This window comes from Trachemys scripta, chromosome 23 (assembly GCF_013100865.1).
Source record: "Trachemys scripta elegans isolate TJP31775 chromosome 23, CAS_Tse_1.0, whole genome shotgun sequence".
In the NCBI taxonomy this organism is placed as follows: Eukaryota; Metazoa; Chordata; order Testudines; family Emydidae; genus Trachemys; species Trachemys scripta.
This window is the reverse complement of record NC_048320.1, coordinates 10,179,187-10,200,278: the sequence shown is the minus strand read 5'-3', so window position 1 is coordinate 10,200,278 and position 21,092 is coordinate 10,179,187. Positions and strand designations below refer to the sequence as shown.

At 48.3% G+C, this 21,092-nt stretch overlaps 1 protein-coding gene across 1 annotated transcript in view; it reads left to right on the top strand.

Moving 5' to 3' along the window:
• IGF2BP1 (insulin like growth factor 2 mRNA binding protein 1) overlaps positions 1-20,675 on the top strand; it is a 62,958-nt gene extending 42,283 nt beyond the window's left edge. Inside the window, exons 6-15 of the mRNA XM_034755971.1 lie at positions 1,801-2,082; positions 3,027-3,161; positions 3,755-3,877; positions 4,731-4,866; positions 5,277-5,399; positions 6,213-6,329; positions 7,199-7,273; positions 8,814-8,945; positions 9,601-9,714; positions 11,131-20,675. Coding sequence (XP_034611862.1) covers positions 1,801-2,082; positions 3,027-3,161; positions 3,755-3,877; positions 4,731-4,866; positions 5,277-5,399; positions 6,213-6,329; positions 7,199-7,273; positions 8,814-8,945; positions 9,601-9,714; positions 11,131-11,223 — 1,330 coding nt within the window. The 3' untranslated portion in view covers positions 11,224-20,675. The remainder of the gene's footprint in view (positions 1-1,800; positions 2,083-3,026; positions 3,162-3,754; positions 3,878-4,730; positions 4,867-5,276; positions 5,400-6,212; positions 6,330-7,198; positions 7,274-8,813; positions 8,946-9,600; positions 9,715-11,130) is intronic.
• Positions 20,676-21,092: the final 417 nt, after the last annotated feature.

The window sequence follows — 21,092 nt, the reverse complement described above, 5'->3', positions numbered from 1 at the left end:
ACCCCAAGCATTCAAAAATCAAGTGGCAGCCCCTCCCCCCATCCAAAATTATGGGTTTGGATTAAATATCATGAGCCTCTTTAAAACATTTGAGGTTCTTTTTCTTTGCCTCCTGGTTTCTGAATCTTTAGGGGCACTCAGGTCAGGTATTCAAGCTTTTCTGTGCAATCACAAGGGCTCGAAACGTACTTATTTGAAAGAAAGCTGAGATTCCTTATCTAATCACAGGACTCCAGGAGCTGGGGCTTTACAAATATGCCAAAGATTGCGAGAGTGAGGGAAAAATCTATGGTGTGAATGAGTTTTAAATTGTACACCTTGGTCCCTGACGAAACAACAGCCAAACGCAACTTGATCATTTCGCACAAGGATGATTCCGATTCTGAATGGCTTGTTGATGTGACGTGAATTGGGATCTTGCTGCTGCACAGATTAAATTTCCCTTTTGTGACGGTACCCCAAAGATCGGTTCTGTCAGAAGCCCTAAAAGAGAGCGATTGATTCAGACCACTTTAAATTTAAGTTGAAACAGGAGGATTTCATAGATGTAAAGCCCAGAAGGGATCTTTAGATCAACTCGTCAGACCTCCTATATAACACAGGGCATAGAATGTCATCTGGTTACCCCTATGGTAAAGCCTACTAACTTGTGTCTGGCTAAAGCTCATCTTCCATAAATGCATCCAGTCGTGATCCGAAGACCTCAAAAGATGGAGAATCGACCTCTTCCCTGGATAGTTTGTTCCATTGCTTAATCACCCTCCCTGTTAAAAATTCTGTGCATTATTTCTAAGTTGAATTTGCCTGGCTTTAACTTCGAGATTGCTAGTTCTTGTTATGCCGTTCTCCACCCTTTAGTACCTGATATCTTCTCCCCACAAAGGTCCTTATAGCCTGTAATCGGGTCACTTCCTTATCTTCTTTCTGATAATCCAAACAGTCTGAGCTCAGCAAATCTCCCACTGTACGGCATTTAACATGTATAAGGAACCATAGCATCTGGTACGGCGCCATTTCTAGGGGACGTTTCACTAGGGTGAGCAGATAGCAAGTGCGAAAAATTGGGACACTTTTTTCGGGGGTATAGTTGCCTATATAAGACAAACCCCTAATGTCAGGACAGTCCTGATAATATCCGGAAGTCTGGTCATCCTACGTTTCACGGGGGTTGGAGTATCAAAGACTTTTTGGATAAACTGGGGGTCAGGTTAACTGGGTAAAGTGGGACACTGAATGAGAGTTGGCTAGATGGGGTTGTAGCATGGATGGTTCTTGCTTATGCGGGTAGTGCCATCTATTGGTAGCTTTGTGAAACTACAGCCAGCTTTTTAACACAAGCGAGAAATCAATTAAAAAATTGGCCAGAATTCATCCGTGGGGCAGCTTCAGTGTGTGGGGGATGGGAGGGGGGGTTATACCAGGAATGAATGTGGCCATTTTGTTTTCTCATTCCATAACTTGGATTGATATAGTCCTCAAGCCAGAATGATCAACTTAAAGACCCCCCTCATCCACTTACAAAGCCAAGTGATGGCCTGACTTCCATGAGTTCTGGTGCCTTCTGTGGTGTTGGGGTCTGTGACTTTAAGGGCTGAACTTCCCAGACAGAGAGTCTGGGCAGGGGGCTATGAAGGTCATATTGTTATGCCCAGCCAGTTGGAACCGGACACTGGAATAAAGCAACGTTTTTGCAAACACCTTTTGCACTGGGTGATCTCTGAACGTCACACCTGATGCAGCAGGGAATGAATGGCGAGAAGGGACATAACTTGGGATGTTCTTCCTCTCTCTCTACACCAGGGCGATCATGAAACTGAATGGGCACCAGCTGGAAAACCATGCACTGAAAGTCTCCTACATCCCTGACGAACAGTCCATGCAGGGGCCTGAGAATGGGCGACGGGGCGGCTTCAGCACACGGGGGGCCCCCAGGCAGGGCTCGCCCGTCGCTGCAGGAGCGCCCGTAAAGCAGCAGCCGGTGGACATCCCACTCCGACTCCTGGTGCCCACGCAGTACGTGGGGGCCATCATCGGCAAGGAGGGGGCCACCATCCGCAACATCACCAAGCAGACGCAGTCCAAGTGAGTCCCGCCTTCTCCTCCCGCCTGCCTCCCTGTCCATCCGTCCCCTGCCCCTAGTCTGAAAGGGCTGCTTGCACGCTGTCGTGGGGAGGAGTTCAGAGCATTGGCCGTGTGGGTGTAAGGGGCTGGATTTTTCATGGGGGGAGAAGGATTGGTATTATTAAGTTGTAAGAATTACTCCAGAGCCTCCAGTCCTCTGTTATCCCCACCCAGGCTGCATCTGTCTCCTCCATCCCTTAGCAAATGGAGACAGAGGCCGAACAGCTCTTCCCCACTGCCACCCACCTACAGATGTGGGCTGTGCGGCTGAACTGTCCCATTTCTTTCCCCTCTCCTAGGCCATCTGGTTGTAACTGGGGTCCCACCCTGCTCCCTGCAGTGTTCTGAAACAGACTGGGTCTCCCATTCAGAACCATAGATTTTTAAAGCCAGAAGGGATCGTTAGATCGTCTAGTCAGATCTCCTGTCTAGCCCGGGCTAGAGAATTTCACCAAGTTACTCCTGCATTGAGCGAGTTTGACTAAAGCACGTCGTCCGTAAAGACCTCCGGGCTTGATCTGAAGACATCCAGGGATGGAGAAGCAACCTCTTCCCTTGGTGGTTTGTTCCACCCTCGCTGGTTAAAAATCGGTGCCTTATATCTAAGTTGAATTTGCCTGGCTTTAACTTCCAGCTGTTGGTTCCCATTACCCCTTTCTCCAAGACAGCCGTGGAGTCTAAGACTTCAGAGCCTAGCATCTGATCCGTACTGCCCCAAGCACATGTTCCAGGCCAGCGTGTTATTGAGCGAACCCTGCACTTTGCTGTTCTTGACCCACTTCTGGGCTGCCCTCAAGAGAGGGCTCAGATTTGGAGCAAGATCAGCCTTCAAGCCATTCAAAGGTCACGGAGCAGAATGCCCCATGTGCGTGTGTTTCACTATGGTGTGTTTTGTGCCCACGCAGAATCGACGTGCACAGGAAGGAGAACGCGGGAGCAGCGGAGAAAGCCATCAGCATCCATTCCACCCCCGAGGGCTGCTCCGCGGCCTGCAAGATGATCTTGGAGATTATGCAGAAGGAGGCAAAAGACACCAAGACGTAAGGCTTTCAGCTTCCTGGCTGTACGCAGGAGGTCTCATCCCCCCTCTGCTCTCCCTTTGGAAGTGGGGGGGTTTCCCTAGAGGATGTTGCAGGGGCCAATGAATTTAGCTCATGGGGCTTGAAACACTTCTGAAGAGGCCCTGTCCAGGAACAGCTCAGGGCTGGACTTGTCCACAGGCACTGCGGCCCCCGTGCTTTTTGGCCACCCACCTGAGATCCTGCAAAACTACCCAGGTCCGCCCCTTCAGGCAACGGGATGCTGGGGGAAAGGCAGTTCCCAGCCTGATACCCCCCACACTTTAGATGTCAGTTTCAGTACGTTAGAAAACTAGCCCCGACAGGAAACCGAATGGGAGGTCTTGACTCTCCCCCATGTGAGGTCTGTTTGGCACCTTGGAAGCATGGGGGCCATCAGGGGCCTGATTGTGACTCCCTGATTCGGTGCTGGCGATGCAGCCAATGGGCTGCTCCAATATACTCAGCTGGTCCCCAAAGGATCTTACCCCATGGGCCTAGCAAGTCCCCACTCGGCCACACCCACTCCCCACCTCTGCCATTGGGGGTTTTCATTCTCTTTCCTCTTTCTCAAGAGCTGATGAGGTTCCCTTGAAGATCCTGGCCCATAATAACTTTGTGGGGCGGCTGATCGGCAAAGAGGGGCGGAACCTGAAGAAGGTGGAACAGGACACGGAGACGAAAATCACCATCTCGTCGTAAGTCTCTCTCTCCCCCCCGAAACGTGCCCGAGCAGAGCTTTTAGGCTGGGGGGGAGGTTTAAAGGAGCCGAAGAGAATTTGTCACCCAACTGTGACAGACGGCTAAGAACCAGCAGGTGACCCAGCGCTCTGGTCCCTGGAACTCCAGGTAGTTTCCCTCGGAGACGGCCTGAGTGAGGAAAGGAGGGGCTAATTACCAGATCCGCCTGGGCTGAGGAGAGCTATTTACCCCATTCACTGGAGCTGTGTCTACACTCACACTACTGCAGTAGCAGTGCTGCACTGTAGACCCTTTCTGCAGCGATGGGAGAACCCGTCCCCCACAGAGGCGGTAGGACCTTCCACCGCCTAGGGCAGCAGAAAAGCTGGCGGCGCTCCTGATACCTACACACAGGCGGAAGCAGCAGAATTTGGGGGGTGGGGGAGAAAGAACAGGAGTGGGAGAGCACACGTCGAGTGGGACACCTGTTTGATTCAGGCTCCCTTAACTTCTCTTGAAGATCTGAGTCCCAAAGGGTTCATTTCTCTGCGCACGCAACTGTAGCCCACTGGCGCGCGCGCGTGTGTGTATGTGTGTGTGTGTGCAACGCAGCGGTACCGATTCGCAGAGGATGTGAGTCTGTTGCAACCCCATCTAGGGAGCTGTGGCTTTTAAGCGCAAGCAGTAGCAGCTCCCGCTCTTAGCTTTGGAGGCCCTGGGTCAATGCATAAGGAGAGTCACAAAGCCCTGGATGGTGCATCAGATCTGTGCAGGTGTTGCTGTGCCGTGGCGACAATGAACCAGGGTGCGGGGCTGCCGGCGGCACACTTTCTCTCTCTCTCTCTCTCTGATGGCTCCCCCCACTTCCAGTTTGCAGGATCTGACTCTCTACAACCCTGAAAGGACGATCACGGTGAAGGGCTCCATCGAGAACTGCTGCAAAGCCGAACAGGAGATCATGAAGAAAGTGAGGGAAGCGTACGAAAACGACGTGGCTGCCATGAGCGTGAGTATCAAAGAGGGCCATTTCCCCCTTCACCCCCTTGGGACACCAAGGCTCGGTGCCTCTCTCCCCTGGCCGTGGAGCCGAGGAGCCGCCTGCCACCGGGGAGAAAACCGGGTGTGTGCACCAAGCAGTGCTGGCATCGGCAGCATGGGTGAGCCTGGCGTGTCACCACCCTCTCTTCCAGCGGACGGCAAACCGTCTCCCAGCCGCCCCTGGCAGCTTGTTCCACTCCCGGGTTCAGTCCCTGATGCCCACGCCCGCCCTCCTCCCCTTCCCCCCCCCACAGGGCACAGAGTAACATGGATGGGGCTCTGATCTCAGTTGGGGGCCACCATAGTTGCTGCTGTGATCCCAATAACAACGTGCCTCTGTTTCCCTCCCCGTCTTATCCCTGTCTCTCATTCTCTCAGCTACAGTCTCATCTGATCCCCGGCCTTAACCTGGCTGCTGTCGGACTCTTTCCGGCGTCTTCTAACGCGGTGCCGCCGCCTCCAAGCAGCATCTCCGGGGCAGCGCCATATAACTCCTTCATGGTAGGCAGATGCCATGGTTCATGACTCAATCCCGCTTGTTTAGGGAGAGCGTCTCCTAGGCACTTAGGAACGTGGCAGTCCTGGGGGCTGGGGAGGGGGGGGAACGGGACTGGACGTGCTCTGGCTAGCTGCTCAGATGATAATTCCCCAAGCCCTGTGTCTGTGATCCTGGCCTGGTTTTATTGTACACAGAGACGGGCTCGGGTTGCCTGGTTTTACAGGCCCAGAATTTGGAGGGCTCCTATCTGAGACGTGGGTTGAACTCCAGATAGACTCCCTTGTAGCTCAGGTGCCCGGTCTGGAGATCTCCTTCGAAAAGGGACGAAACAGGTGTGTTTTGGCCTCTGGGCTTTCCTTGTAACACAGCTCGAGTTGGCTGCGGCACAGCTGGGACGTGTGATGAAATGCAGACCCCCCCCCCCCAAGAAGAGAACATGAAGGACCAGCAGCCCCTGGTGCCCTGGTCTCCCTGCCATCAGGGAAATGACCGTATGGATCCAGCTCTTCCGAAGTGCAAATCACGGGCTGTGATTGTGTCTCCCTCTAGTGGCGACCGGCACAGACACGAGCCCACTACCAATTCGTGGTTCGTTCTCCTCCCGGAAGGTGCTGTACGCTGTCCGCCCTGCACCTTGCAGGAGTAGACCCTCGCTGTTGAAGGTCCCGGGCTTGATCCCTGCTGTCCCCCAAGGGACACACTGCCCATCTAGCAGCCCCACCGGCTTTGTGCCCGCTACGTTAGGAGTTTGCTTTGTTTGGATCCGTCCGATTTAATTTGACCCTTAACGGTAATACGGAGCCTTGTGCTGGCAGCCCCCAGAGCAAGAGACGGTGCACGTCTTCATCCCCGCGCAGGCCGTCGGCGCGATCATCGGCAAGAAAGGACAGCACATTAAACAGCTCTCCAGATTTGCGAGTGCCTCCATCAAGGTAGCCCTCCCAAGGCGGCTTTGCTGCAGTCACATACGGTATTTCCCTTTAGTGAGTAAAACACAACCGGCTGCAAGGCAGGCGGCCAATGGTGATCCCGATTAGCCCTTCCGACAGGTTAGCTCTGAGCAAACAACTGGCCGCACTTTTAGTGCTGGCGGGGAAAAGAGCTGGGCCGGCAGCTCTGAAGGTTTCTCCCCAGAACAGATGCAGCGCCACTACATGCTTCTCCCAGTGCACACGGTGCCTTCATTTTCAGTCCCCACCACCCATCCGGTCCTTGGCCTCGGCTGAGTCCCGCCGACATGAATGGAGCCGATTCATGTCAACGATGGTGGTGATTTCTGTGATGTGGACACTTTGTCGGCTAGGAGCTGGGCTGAGATCTGGCAAACTCATTGCACTTAGGTCTCTGGAGAGCCACCAGATGACAATGGGTTGCAGTCTCTATTGTGTGGCAGCCTATAGAAGGGGAACAAAGGCTTAGTAGCCAATTAGTGACCCAGTCCTGCCTGGCTTAAGTATAATCCCAGCGATTTTTTTTTCCCAATTAGACTTTCAACGACAGCTCTCTGCCTGTCTCCCGTATGCCCCTGGAGCTGGATAACTCAGGAGGCGATTCAGTTTAGAACCCCGCCCTTCCCTCCCCAATCCTACCATGATTTTATATCCAGGCGGGAATTCGCTAGCATGGCTCGCCCAGCGTGCTTGGTGCTCTCGAGGCTGGGATCTCCCCCCGTTCCAGTTTGTTTAACGCAGTGAAAAGGATAGAATAACAACAGCAAGCCGGGCATGGGGCGGGGAGGAAACCACCTGCCCCCTGATGCTTCCCTCTCCTGTGTTAAAATTCTCTCCCTTCTCCCTTTCAGATCGCGCCACCCGAGACACCGGATTCCAAAGTGCGCATGGTTATAATCACTGGACCGCCAGAAGCTCAGTTCAAGGTTCCTTCCTCCATTACTACGATCCCCACCAGCCTTGTCTGCATGAGAATTTTAGCCCAGGGGGTAGCTGCCTAGTACCCATGTGATATTCACCAGTGCAGCTCTCCCCATCTTGAAACACCTGTGCAAACCACACACTAGGGGTGGCCCATAATACGGATTACCTAGACTAGAGCCTAAAATCCCAGCACAGACAAGGCTGAAGCCCAATGATAGAGATGCGATGGATCCACCCAGCGCTAGATATATTTATTTTTTGAGCATACATATAAAGTATCTTTTCTATGAGGCAGCATGATCCAGTGGCCAGAGCACAGGCATGGTAGTTAGCGGACCTGGGTTCGATTCCCGGCCCTGCCGCTAACTTGCTGTATGACCTTGGGCAAGTCACTTCGCCTCCCAGGGCCCTTCCCCCTTATGGAAAAAGTTCTATCGATCTGAATAAGGATGAAATCAATAGGCTCCCATTATGATGGTTAATTAAGGATTAATCAGCATTGGGGGTTGATTTTTTCAAAGGTAGAACAGGGAGAGCTAGCCCCTGGTTTCTTAGTTTGCTTCGGTCCATACTGAACAAAGCCACTGTGAGCCGATGTTTCTTCACTGGGGTCTCTTTCTTACAAAGGAGATCCAGAAGACAGCAACCAAAATGATAAAAGCTTTAACAAACCTGACCTATGAGGAAAGGTTAAAACAATGGGGCATGTTTAGTCTTGAGAAAAGAAGGGGTGGGGAGACTGATAACAGTCTTCAAATAGGTTACAAATGACTGTGATCATTTGTTCTCCGTGTCCACTGAAGGTAAGACAAGAAGTAATGGGCTTAATCTGCAACCAGGGAGATTTCGGTTAGATATTAAGAACTTTCTAATGATAAGGGTGATTAAGCACTGGAAGAGGTAACCTAGGGCGGCTGTGGAACTCCCATCACCAGAGGGTTCTAAGAATAGGTTGAACAGACACCAGTCAGGGATGGTTTAGGTTCACTTGGTCCTGTCTCAGCTCAGCGGGCTGGACTACATGACCGCTCAAGGTCCCTTCCAGCCCTACACTTCTATGACTCTATGTAGAAACGGGTAGGAAATCTGGGTGGGCATGCATCCTGGGACTGGCATTCCTGAGTGTAGGGTTGCTCCCTCTCTTACATGGGCACCCATCACCATGGTATCTGGGCAGCTTAGTATTTTGTTTCCTGAGGCTTTTTTTTGTTTAATGTCCCTTAATGCAGTGGTTCTCAGCCATTTCCTTACTGGGATCCCATTTTATTTAGTGGGATCCCCCTCCCATTCAAGACCCCTGACACCTATTTGCCCACCCAGTTGAGAACCCCCAGCCTTAGAGAGCTACGTGACTGTATCAACACGGCTTATCTCCCAGTTGCTGTTCTAGCAATAGTGCAAGGAGACCGGAGCCCAGGTTGGTCTGGCCCCATCAATAACTGTGCCCTGAGGCCAGAGGGAGAAAAAGCCCCAGGAGAAGTACTAACTCGGATCCAGAGATCACAGGCGGAGTTTAACCACTTTCCCCACCCCCTCCCACAGGCACAAGGACGAATTTATGGCAAACTCAAGGAGGAAAACTTTTTTGGGCCTAAAGAAGAAGTGAAGCTGGAGACGCACATTAGGGTCCCTGCCTCAGCTGCAGGGAGAGTTATTGGCAAAGGAGGCAAAACTGTAAGTGAAAGCAAGGAGAAAGGGAATCAGGACTGCAGGGAGACAGGGTTAGGAGGCTGGTTCATCACCAGGCGTGGAAGCTTTTGAGGATTGGCTGTCATGGCTAGGAAGCCGTCACTGAGGGAGGAGAGGAGGGGATGCTGTGAGGCAGACCTGGGACAAGACTATTGCTTGAAGGGGGTTTTTGCTGGTGCTTCTGTTTCCCAGCTCCTCTGCTGACCTGGCAGGGGATTGTTCTCCCACTGCCAGCTCCTCCCTTGGCCCACATACCAGTGTGGAAGGCAGGAGAGACAGGTTAGGAGCAAGGAAGAAACAGCTGGTAACCCACAGGAGAGGGTGGAGCAAGGGCGGGGCCATAGAGGAGGCGGGGCTATTGCTGCTCTCCTGGACAAGTATCAAGGCAGAGAGGAGGCCGTGGGTGGAGCTGGTCTGTGAGCATCCTTGCTTTCACAAGCTAGTCCTAGTTACCGTCCCGCTGTGAGGAGGGCGGCTCTCATGCAGTCTGAGCTCCAGGTGGTGGGTGGGAGTGATTAATTATTATTATTTTGCCAACTGGAGAAATGCAAAATCTGGGGGGCAGGTTTTTTTTTTTTTTTTTAAATTCTTCTTCCTGAAATGGCGCAGTAACCGAGTGGGCTCTGACGCTTTCCTGTAGGTCAATGAGCTGCAGAACCTGACGGCAGCAGAGGTGGTGGTGCCGCGGGACCAGACGCCTGATGAGAACGAGCAAGTCATTGTAAAAATCATTGGACACTTCTATGCCAGCCAGGTATGGAGAACGGAATCTCGCCCTGAGCAGGGCTTGTGCTGGGAGGGAGAAGGGGAAGAGGAGAGAACACAGAAGGCAGATGGGAACTTGTAAAGTCCTGCTGGCTGCCTGCAGTTGTGTGTTTGTATCTGTGCATGCCCCATCACTGAGGGGAGAGGACAGGGTAGTCTGTGGTCCTAGAATTGAAGTAACCTACCACCAGCAGAGGGAACCCCTGAGCCTCAAGAGAGGCTAAGACCAGAAGAGACAAATTCCTAAAGAAATGAATTGACATCAGTTATCACCTTCGCAGGACCCCCGAGTTCTCATTCTTTCTCTGCCACTAACTCCTTGTGTGACCATGGGCAGGTCGTTCCCCCCCCCCCTTTGCCTCAGGTTCCCCATGTGTAAAACAGAGATAATGGAACCTAGCTGTGGAGTTTTTTGAGGTTTAGCTCAGTAAAGTTTGTAAAGTGCTTTGGAGATCCTCTGGTGGAAGGCGTCAATGAAAGGGCGAGAATTTTTACTAGACTTGTTTATTTAATATTGTAATAGGAGAGGCCCCCTTGTGCCGGGCACTGTGCAACCAACGGGCTGGACATGGTCTCAGCCCTAAAGACCTAGCCCAGAGCCCGCACCCCCTCCTGAACCCCTGCCCCAACCCAGTGAAAGTGAGCGAGGGTGGGGGAGAGCGAGCGATGGGTGGGGGGGAATGGAGTGAGTGGGGTGGGACTTTGGGAAAGGGGCGGGGCCTCAGGGAAGGGGTGGGGTAGATCCTGGGTTGCCCTTAAATTCAAAAAGTGATCTTGGGTGTAAAAAGGTTGGAGACCACTGGACTAAAGTATATTATGTTCCAAACTGCAACCACCACTCGCTCTCTCTCTCTGCCGTACAGCTGTAGCAGCCAGGATCAGCGCCCCATTGTGCTAGGGGCTGTACAGACGTAGAGTGAGAGACAGTCTCTGCTCTGCCCCAGAACTTACAGTGCAAATCAGGGGTTCTCATTGTACCAGGACCCCTTCTGACAACAAAAATTACGACATGACCCCAGGTGGGGGGACTGAAGCCTGAGCCCCGCTGCCCTGGACGAGGGGAGGGCAAAGCCCAAGAGTTTCGTCCCAGGCGGGGGGCCTGTAACCTGAGCCCTGAGACCCAGGGCTGAAGCCCTCGGGCTTTGGTCCCGGGTGGTGAGTCTTGGGCTCAGGCTTCAGCCCTGGGCCCCAGCAATGCCAGCCCTGGTGACCCCATTAAAACAGGGTCACCACCCACTCTGGGGTCCTGACTCACCGTTTGAGAACCACTAGTCTAAAGAGACAAAAGGTGGAGCGGAGAGCGATGAAGTGCACCGAGGCAAGATCTTCTAATGCCCAGTCCCGCCCTCTGAGCACGAGACCGCACTGCCTATTGCTAACTCCGCCGTGGCTCCTCTTCCCCCAGATGGCGCAGCGCAAGATACGCGATATCCTGGCCCAGGTGAAACAGCAGCATCAGAAGGGACAGAGCGGCCAGACGCAAGCGCGGAGGAAATAAGAGCAGCTAGCACGCAACGACTGTGACAAAAATTGGAAAATGAATGAGTCGATGCCGGGCTTAAGAGTGGCTGGGAATCAGTTACCGTAGACAGATGATAACTTTTCATGACCAGATTGAGATTAAAAGGCAGTTTGATTGGCTTCCAAGGTAGATGCCTACATTTAAAAAAAAAAAAAAACAAAAAAACCCCCGGATCAATTAGATAAACAATCTATATGTTGCAAAGGCTGCTTAAATGAAGCAACATGTGCTGCGGTGTGTGTCACCCCCAACACCCTCTTGCTGCTGTGATTGGCCAGCGCCTAGCAATGGAGGTTCCACCATCCCTTGCCGCAGCGCTGCAGTGAATCTAGTGCGTAGCAATTAAAATTGGAAACAGTCCGTCCCCTCCTACCCCCTGCTCTGCAGCAGATGCAACATAGATGCTCATTTAAGTTGACTTTTGTGGGCCAGTCCACCCCAAACTTGTGGTGCCATCATACCCTTCGTAGAAGAGTTCCAGGGTGCTGCTTTCTGGCCACCACGTTACACATAGATATATGAGACTGATTAAAAACAAACAGAAAAAAATTCTTAGAGCAAAGTAACTTTTCTTAGTGCTGATTTTAGAAATTCCAACAGATAGGATGGTTCCTACTCCCATTCGCAGTAAAATCTAGCGTGGGTGAAGGTTTTAGAACAAAATGGACTCGGATAACATCGGAACCCTGCACTGATCAGTCTTAGAACATCCGAGAACGTGATGGAGGAGAGAGACCTCTCTTCCATTGTGTACCAAACTCAGTGCAATGACTTTGCAAAGCCTTATAAGACAGGAGAGCAACTATATTTTCCAGGATGACTTTTTTTTTTTTAAACTAAGCCTATGAAATGATTGCAGAATTGGGGAGAAATGCCAAGGCTAACCCTAGCACAGGCAAACCTAAACAGTAACCCTTCTGGGTGATCAGCACTGGAAAGAACCAGGCACGACGCCCCATCCTACCAAGTGACGCTATTCACAAGAATTAAATCACCCGAGGAAAAAAGTTTTGGTCCCTCCCTCTTTTAAACAATGACACCCCCCACCCAAAAAAATTGCTTTGTAGGAAACATGATTAAATCTTCCTCTATTTAATAATCATCTTATTTAAAAAAAAAAACTAAGGCCAGGATTTTTAATCAACCCTGAGAGTGTCGGGTGTCCAACTGAAGATAGCTCAGTGGTTTGAGCATTGGCCTGCTAAACTCAGGGTTGTGAGTTCAATCCTTGAAGGGGCCATTTAGGGATCTGGGGCAAAAATCTGTCTGGGGATTGGTCCTGCTTTGAGCAGCGGGTTGGACTAGATGACCTCCTGAGGTCCCTTCCAACCCTGTGATTCTGTGAAGGCAGGGCTTCACACCTCAAGAGAGGCCAAAAACTGCAAGCTCCTATAGAAATGAATTGACAGGCTCATGCCTGGGAGGCAGTGCTGTCTAGTGGATAGAGCACTGCACTAAGACAGGACACTTGTATTCTATTCCAGCAGTTCTCAACCAGGGATCCGAGGCCCTCTGGGGGGCAGCGAGCAGGTTTCAGGGTGTCTGCCCAGCAGGGCCAGCGTTAGACTTGCTGGGACCGAGGGCAGAAAGCCGAAGTCCCACCACGTGGGGCTAAAGCCGAAGCCTGAGCAACTTAACTTCATGGGGCCGCGTGGGGCCCCGGGCAACTGCCCGGCTTGCTACCCCCTAACACCGGCCCTGGATTTCATATGCAGAAAAACATTTGTTGTGCCACAGGTGGGCCGTGGAGTTTTTATAGCATGTTGAAGGGGCCTCAGAAAGAAAAAGGGTGAGAACTCTTGTTCTATTTCCCACTCTGCAAGTAGCCTGGTGGGTAACCTTGGGGAAGTGTTTATGCCTCAGTTTCCCCATCTACAAATGGGGATAATGATGCTTACCTCCTTTTGTAAATGCTTTGACATCTACTAATGATAAAATCTAGGTATTATTATTATTATTATTATTATCATCATCAGGCACCTGCTCACCTCACTGCAGACAGCAGGTATCCAATGGGATTTGAGCACCCAATTCCCACTGGCCTCTGAAAATTGCAGCCTAAACCGAAAAGGATAGAATCTTTGAAAACACCCAGGGAAGGTTTATAAGCTAACTAGGAACAAGGATCCCAATTCAAATACACTCTCCTGGGGTTATTTGTCTTTTACTTTTCCCTTTATTCTCTCTAGGTGGTGGGGGAATTCCTGAAATTTGGCACATTAAAAAAAAAAAAAAAATGTAAACCCGCAAGCAAAACTTTTCTGCAGTAAAAAATACCTTCTTTTCATGAGACAAAACCAAATATATACGTCAAAAGAATGTAATATGGTTACTGAATCCAGTCACTCTTATGTGGATTTTTATATTTTAAATATATTTTAATGATTTTTATATGAGTATTTGGAAGGGACAGTAACTGCTGTGATGGCATCTTAGACGCAGGGCAAGGTCTCGTCTTCCCTAGGCATGGATCCTTCAAGCTGGCTTATGAGCTGAAAGCAGCTCCTGAAGTCAGGTGGAAGTGACTTCAGGAGAAGCAGGAGGATTTATAGGGGTCAGCTCCTGCTCTCTGTGACTCCAGGGTAAATCCAGAGACGCTCCATTGAAGTCTGTCGTTTAACTCGAGGTTTACAGCTCTGCGCGCCGTAACGCCGGTGTAAAAGCAGAGTTAATTCTCCTGGAGTCAGCGGGCCTGGTATTCCGTTGCCTTACGCCCTTGTGCAATCGCATCAATGCGGCTGCTCTGATCTGGTAGCATTTTACGCTCATTCTGCCCTGACGTAAGAGTCTTCACAAAGTGCAGGGCAGTGGAGAATTGGGAGAAGCAGACTATAACTGAGAACACACTCTGCCTGTGTAGCCAGAGGATGGGTGGGCTATTGGAATTTGACGATCTATCTAGGCTCTGCAAAGCGAGCCGGGAACCACCCTTGCATTGATTTGTTTTTGTAGGGGAGACCAGACCTTTTGTTCTGCCGGTGCATTCCTTTGTACATCTTGCTTAGGGTATAGCTACGCTGCAATCAGAGGTGTGATTGCAGCATGGTTTGGCATGCCCACGCTAGCTAGCACCGCTAAAAATAGCGGTGAAGATTCGGTGGCACGGGCTAGCAATGCAAGTACATACCGAGGGGGACCACACTGAAGTCCACAGCCCCGTATCTTCATTGCTATTTTTCATCCTGCTAGCTAGATCGATGCTAGCCCAGGTCTGGCTACATAAGCTGCCATCGCATAGTGTAGACGTAGCCTGAGTTATGACCATCTTTGAATTTGGATTACGCAACTGCAGGAATGCTTGCTGGTTTTGATAAAGGGAACAGACAAGCAGTTACTGTCCTTTAAACATTGCAACAACAAGACGATGTGGGGAAAGTCAGGTATTGCTGTGTGTTTTAGCAACAAGGAAAAAAAAAAAGTAAGAAAAGAAAAGGAAAAAAAAAAAGCTACCTCAAGGTATGAAGTTACCTCAGCCATTGTTTTTTGTTTTGTTTTTGGGGCTTGCTGATATTTTATATAAAAGCTGATAGTCTTGAATATTTTATTTTTTTAATGAAAAGAGAAGTTACGTTTCATAATTTCTTATGAGCCAGGAGTTATGTGCAGGTAACCAAGTGTTATGAGCTCTCTATTGAGAACGACAGAAATTTCAGATATAGTGGACAAGATGGCAGCAGCTGATTTTTGGCCTCTTAAAGCGGGGTGGTTAATTTCACTGTGATGCAAGAGTGATTGGCTGTAGAAATTCATCTAGGATTTTGAGGGTTAGAACCCACCAACTTTTTGATTGGATTTTTTTTTTTTTTTAAACTAGCCATTGGAATAAAGTCCATGCTTAACCCAACTCCATCAGGTACCCAAACTGTTAAAGAGCCTTAGATTAGAAACATTTCACAAAAAGTCAAAAGAGTAGAATGGATTTGCTATCAAGCAATAATTATTAGCCATATCAATCAGCAATGAAATATGGCATGTGGAGGGGCTGACTGGTATGTTTCACGAATTGGCCCGCTGTGGTAATTCCAAGTAGTCCAAATACTTCACTTACCAACCCAAATGGATCGACCTCTTGTATCTGAATAGGCAGCGTCAGACCATCTTCTCCACTATGATGCTTTAAGTATTTTACAGAGATTGCCTCAGTTTTACCGAGGATAAACAAATAATTAAAAAGAGAGAGAGAGAGAAATGGGAGCCGAAATTTTATACATGCAGACAGCAAGGAAAAAAAATAGAGAGAGAGAGATGTGAACCCAGCTATTGCTATTAGAAAGGTTCACATTTTTAATCACATCTTGCTACTTTTTTATTGTACCTGCAGGAATTAACCCTTTTTTTAGAATGTCATGTTAAAAGATCCGTGGTGGTAAAATCAATTCTAAAGAGGCTGACCCTGCGTCCCGTGCCCCCAAAACTCAGTGGTGCGTGAAGAACGCTGGATCAAGCCCCTAAATGGATGCAGCTTTAAAGAAGTAATGACCCTTTTTCAGTAGAGACAGGGAATGTCAAACAAACGAAGCGAGAGTTAAAAATCCCCCTTGAGTGGGTGACACGTTCCAAAGCGCGAGTGAGGAGAAAGCAGGATGCTAATTCTGCTTTTTACCACTGGAAGGTTGGGGTAGTCAAAGCCTTCATTTCTGACTCCTTGCACCTGTCTCCTCGGAGGACAGAAAGTTACAAGACACGTGGTAGGAAAGACGTGGAATAGATTTCAAGTTGATGCAGTTGATTTGATTTTTTTTCTTTTAACGGCATTTGTCATCTTGTCCTATGAAAAACGGTTTCCTACTTCTTTAAATCTCTGGCTCTCTACTTTTTACAGACTTTCACAGAACAGTTTATTCAGACATCGGTGAATTGTATTTTCCAACAGCAAGCATTTTTGATAACTGGTTCAAACTGTATCATCGAGAGAAAAAACAAACAAACCCACAGTACTGTAAATCCGATTGTTGCAGTGTTCTATTGAGGGGGTCCTGCCACTTACCCAGAGTTTGATTATTCAGTGGAAACCTCTGGTGTTTTCCATAATAGAGGCCTAACCCCGTAAAATGTTTAGAAGCATTGCACCATTTTAATACTGTTTCTATGTGTTCAAGGGGGCGTCTTTGTCACCCCTCGTTTCTTTTAAGATCGGTTGTGATTACTCTGGAGCTAAGAGGCTGCTGGGATCAATGCTTTAGAAATAACCATTTCCATTAAGGAAGGCAGCATTGCCTAGTCGTTTCTGGACAGGCCAGGGAGCTAGGATATCCTGAGTCTGAATTCTGTTTCTACTCTGTGGACTTACACAAATCACTTATCTCCTCCCTGAGGCCCTGATTCAGGAAAGCACTTACACAGGCTTAAGTCCTGTTGACTTTGATGAGACTTAGGCACCTGTTTAAGGAGTCAGAGAGAGCTAGGTCTCCCAGTGCAGAACTCTGCATAGCCGAGTTGCTTTGAGCATCAGTGAAGTTATTCCCAGTAAGCAACAGGCCTGGCACCTACTGTATTTCTCTGGCACCAGCCTAGACTACAGCGTTATGCAAGGAGCCCTTTGTACGGACCAGCTGCAAAGCCCAATGAAGTCAATGGAAGGAGACTTGACTGAGCTTTGACCCAGGCCTAAGTGAATAACAAGTAAAAGGGATCTGATGATGCAAATACATTTCTAGTCCACCAAGAATTAAAAAGAAACATGAACAATCCCTCAACAGGCACCAGAAGCCCTGGAGGCAAACCCTTGTTAAGTGGCAGGATCTTTAGGTTTGAAATCAGAAGGGAAGTATTACCAGGAGCATCTTCCTCTGTAGAGCCAGGGCTGGCTTTGGACAGGGTGAGGAGCAGAGAAATATCTCCTCTCTTCTGAGCCGGCACCTCATTTTTATGATAGCAGAAGCAGCAGAGTTTCTCACGCACGCACATTTCCTCGACTAAGTGTGAATTTGGTTGGTTCGGTTTCTGTAGATCCTTTTCAAAGGGTTTGAAAACGTTCCCTGGGTTTTAAACTTGAGGGGAATAAAAAGTGGGACAGAATCTGGGGTCATTCTGGAGGACGGGGGAGGCTCTAATGCATTAGGTAGCTCCAAGGTGTAGAATTTAAATTAGGGAAGCAGTGCAGTCTAGTGGCTAGAAGACAGGGTTCTGTGCCCAGCACTGTCACGGACTTGCTTTGTGGCCTGGGGCAAAAAAAAAAAAAAAATCCACTTCTCTGTGCCTCCGTTAACCCATCTGTGGAATGGGTATAATGATACCTACCTCACAGGGCTGTTGTGAGGATTAACAAATTACTCTTTTTCAAGCACTTTGCAATCCTCAGTGTCATATAGAGTGCAAAGTATTATTATTAGGAGGAACTAAAACAACACTCTAGTTTTGGGTTCACCTACCTAGTGCTATCATAATCTTGTCATGCCGTTCAGCAAGGGGCAAAAATGACTAAACCAGCATGCACAGTGTTTTTCTCTTCTGAGCTCTGAACGCTTTCTCGGCAATTAAAAACACATGGCTATGGTTCCGTAGCTATGGCAGACGATACACTCCTTTGCTGGCAGTGATCATTGCAACCTAACCAAATTGACATACTTGGAAGGTTTTTAAGGAGTTAAAATAGACTAAAATTCAGTGTAAATATTAAAAAGAAACTGCCTTTAAGCTACATTTTAGGTTTCCTGGGCATTAGATTTTGGTTTTTTAGCAAGAAAAAAAAAACAGTAAACATTAGTAATCTAGTATCAGAAAAGTCTTTTTTTAACGTTTAGCTCCAAATATTTTGATTATTTTTAGATTCTGGGGGAAAAAAATATCAGAAACGCAGACTTGGTATGAGACAGTTGAAGACTTTTATTAAATTAAATTTTTTTTTTTTTTTTTTAATTATAGGATCTGCTTTACTGTTCCCTTGAAATGGTACACACCTCATAGGCTTTTTTTATTTTTTGGAACTTTCTTCTTTTTTTAAAGCATATAGTAACCGAGAGGTTTATTTTTTTTTTTCTTTTTTTTTTTTCTTTTGAATGAAATCGGTGCGATCCTGTGAAACACGTATGCTCCTGAGAGGGCACAGATAATGTTTTTGAAACTCTAATTCACTCTCTTCTCGAGACCGGTCTGGAAGGAATGAACAAATCAGTTGGCCTGTGAACATATCAGCAGTGCTACTGTTAATTTCAGCTGGGGTTTTGCTAGGGAATTGAGGGCCAAAATTGTCAGAAGCGCCTTGCAATTTTTTAGATGCTGCAATTACTGGGTGTCCAAGCTGGGACATCTTAAAGGAGTCCCAGTTTTCAGAAGGCAGGAGCTCAGCCCTATCTTAAAATCTGGCCCTTTCCAGTGTCAAGGTGAGTGACTTTTGAAAATATTGTCCCGGATACCTAACTCCTTTGGAAATCCCAGCCTTAAGTTCTGCTCCAAAACCCATTGGCAGTCAACGAAGACTGCAGTGGGCTTCGGATCAGGCCCTTACAGTATTGTTTAGGAAGAAAGAAATTCACCGTGATTCGGCTGAATCGGACCTGCCGCCCCCCCCCCCCTTTTTTTTTTAAGTCATAGTTTGTAAAATACAGAGCGAATGAAATAAGCGAGAGGCTCTCGAATCATTTTCTTCCTGAGAACATGCAGGTGCTGCAAGCTTGAAATTTACATGTACAAACTACCTCAAACCTTACAATAAGATTTGAATGATAGATGGGAGAGGATGGACATATCCACCCTGCAGCTTTGCCCAGCCTCAGAAATAAGCCCTGAACAGAACCTTTCCTGAAAGCTCAGAGAAGGGTCTCCCTCCATCCTCCGCAGCGGTAGGTTTCCTGGAGGGAGAAGGAGTGGTTGGGCAGTTTATTACCCCTCCTGGTCAGTGTGGGATCTTCTTGCAGGTAGAGCAGGAGAATAGATGATGGCTCCTCCCTTTCCACTATTGGCGTCTCGTTTCTAGGAGTCTGAGTAGGTGCTTTGGTGCAATGGGAGCCTCTCTGGAGGGCGATGATTATCCCGTCACCGTAAAATATAAGAGACCAGTCAATGTACATCAGATCCCGCCAACTTCATGGAGATTTTGCCCCCCCGGGCACTCAAGAATCCAGTGCTGTGGCGGTTAAGACAAACCCAGCGGCTGATCCTTTAGCTCCTGCTGCATCAGAGGTAGGGCTGAGGCTCTCCTCTGAAGGAATACTCTGAAGGAGGGAGAAGGTGCCACCCCTCCACTCCCTAGAAGAGACCTGGTAAGAGAAGGTGGAATAGCCTGCTGAGTCAAAATGACACAGCTGGTTTGAGGGAGCCAGGGCCTGGGGAGAGTAGGACATCCTGGCCATGATGCCATGCGGGCCCGAGGTTCAGATAGACATCCGGGCAGAAGGGTGATAATCAGAACCCTTTAAAAGTCAGCCCATCCCTAATTTAAATATGCATTTAAACCCTGCTGCTTTATTGTACATTACAGAATTTTTAAAATATTTGTTCAAGATTAATACCTCTCGGACACGTGGTCTGTGTGTGACACGGCAGGAGCGGCGGCGGGCAAAGCTGGACCGCTTTCGAAACTGGCCTGTGGGAGGGGAGAAAAAGCCCAACGCCGTCTCACCACAGAGGTGATCGTCCCCATTCCCAAAGGCAGCGGGTAGGGTGTGAACTGTGCAGTGTACCAGTTAAAGGAGCGGTGATCTTCAACAGTGAATGATTAAAGAGATGGTGTCAGGTGAACCCAGGCTCACACTGTTGGTTTTATGACCCCAAAAGCAATATTTGGCCAAACTAGAACTGTTTCCACAGATACTTCTTTAAATTAATGATTCCAGTAGAAATCTGTATTTCATCACCTGAAAACACCAGCAAGTGTGCCGGTGGGGAAGGAACTGAAAAATTAAATTTATTCTAAACAGCAGCCAAACCGACCACAGTGCATAAAGTAAATCATTAATGGAACACAAATTAGATTCTTAGCTAAAATTGCTTTAGATTTAACATACTGGGAAATTAATAGGACTAAACGGCCTATAAATCGGGGCAGAGCTGGTCTTTACAAAATTATTTAGTGTGTGTTAAAAGAGTTAAGGAAATTATGCTTTTTAAAGATGCACCCAATTCATCCCAAGATAAGCTCCACTGGCTTTAAGGATGAATTTCTCCCCCCTTTAAAAAAATAAATAAAAATCTGACACTGTCCCTTTAATCAGATCTGTTCCAGTGAACTACAAAACCTTGATTAAACCCACTCCTCCCCCATGTGAAGCCCCCAGCTATTCCTTAAACAGCCAGTGCCCATGGAGTACGTTAGCTTCACTGCATGTCAAACAAGGGGACATGACCTTATATATAACCAATTCATCTTTGTTTATCTACCTCTTAGTGACAATAGAATAAAATAGGTAGTGGCAACTCCACATGCTGTAGTGTAGAGGAAAAAATTACTCTCTTTTTCCAAAGAAAAAATGTTCTTTTAAAAAAAAAAATAGAATTTATGGGTTTCTTTTCACTTTAATGTGTTCATTAGTTGTAAAAGTTCCAAACCTCCGCAGTGCTAAATTGTTCAGTTGTGACTAATTTTTTTTAAATGCTCAATATTCCATTACTTTTTTTTTTTTCTTTTTAACTTTGATATTTACTTCTGTCAGCCGTACAACTTCTCTCAGCTCCTCTGTCTCAGCGGACGCTTTGTTCGTGTGATGACTGGTCACTTTCACATAGACTGGCATTCAATTGCCATTTCGCCCATATTGCTTTTTGCAGCACCTTTGCACCCCAGATGGTATCCCTTTAAAGTGGGGGAGTATTTTTAGGTGGTGTGAAATCTGGATGATTCGCTTTTACCAGTGGTCAGCGTGGGTTAACGATACAGCAATCAGGGCTGGATTATAAGAGTAACAACC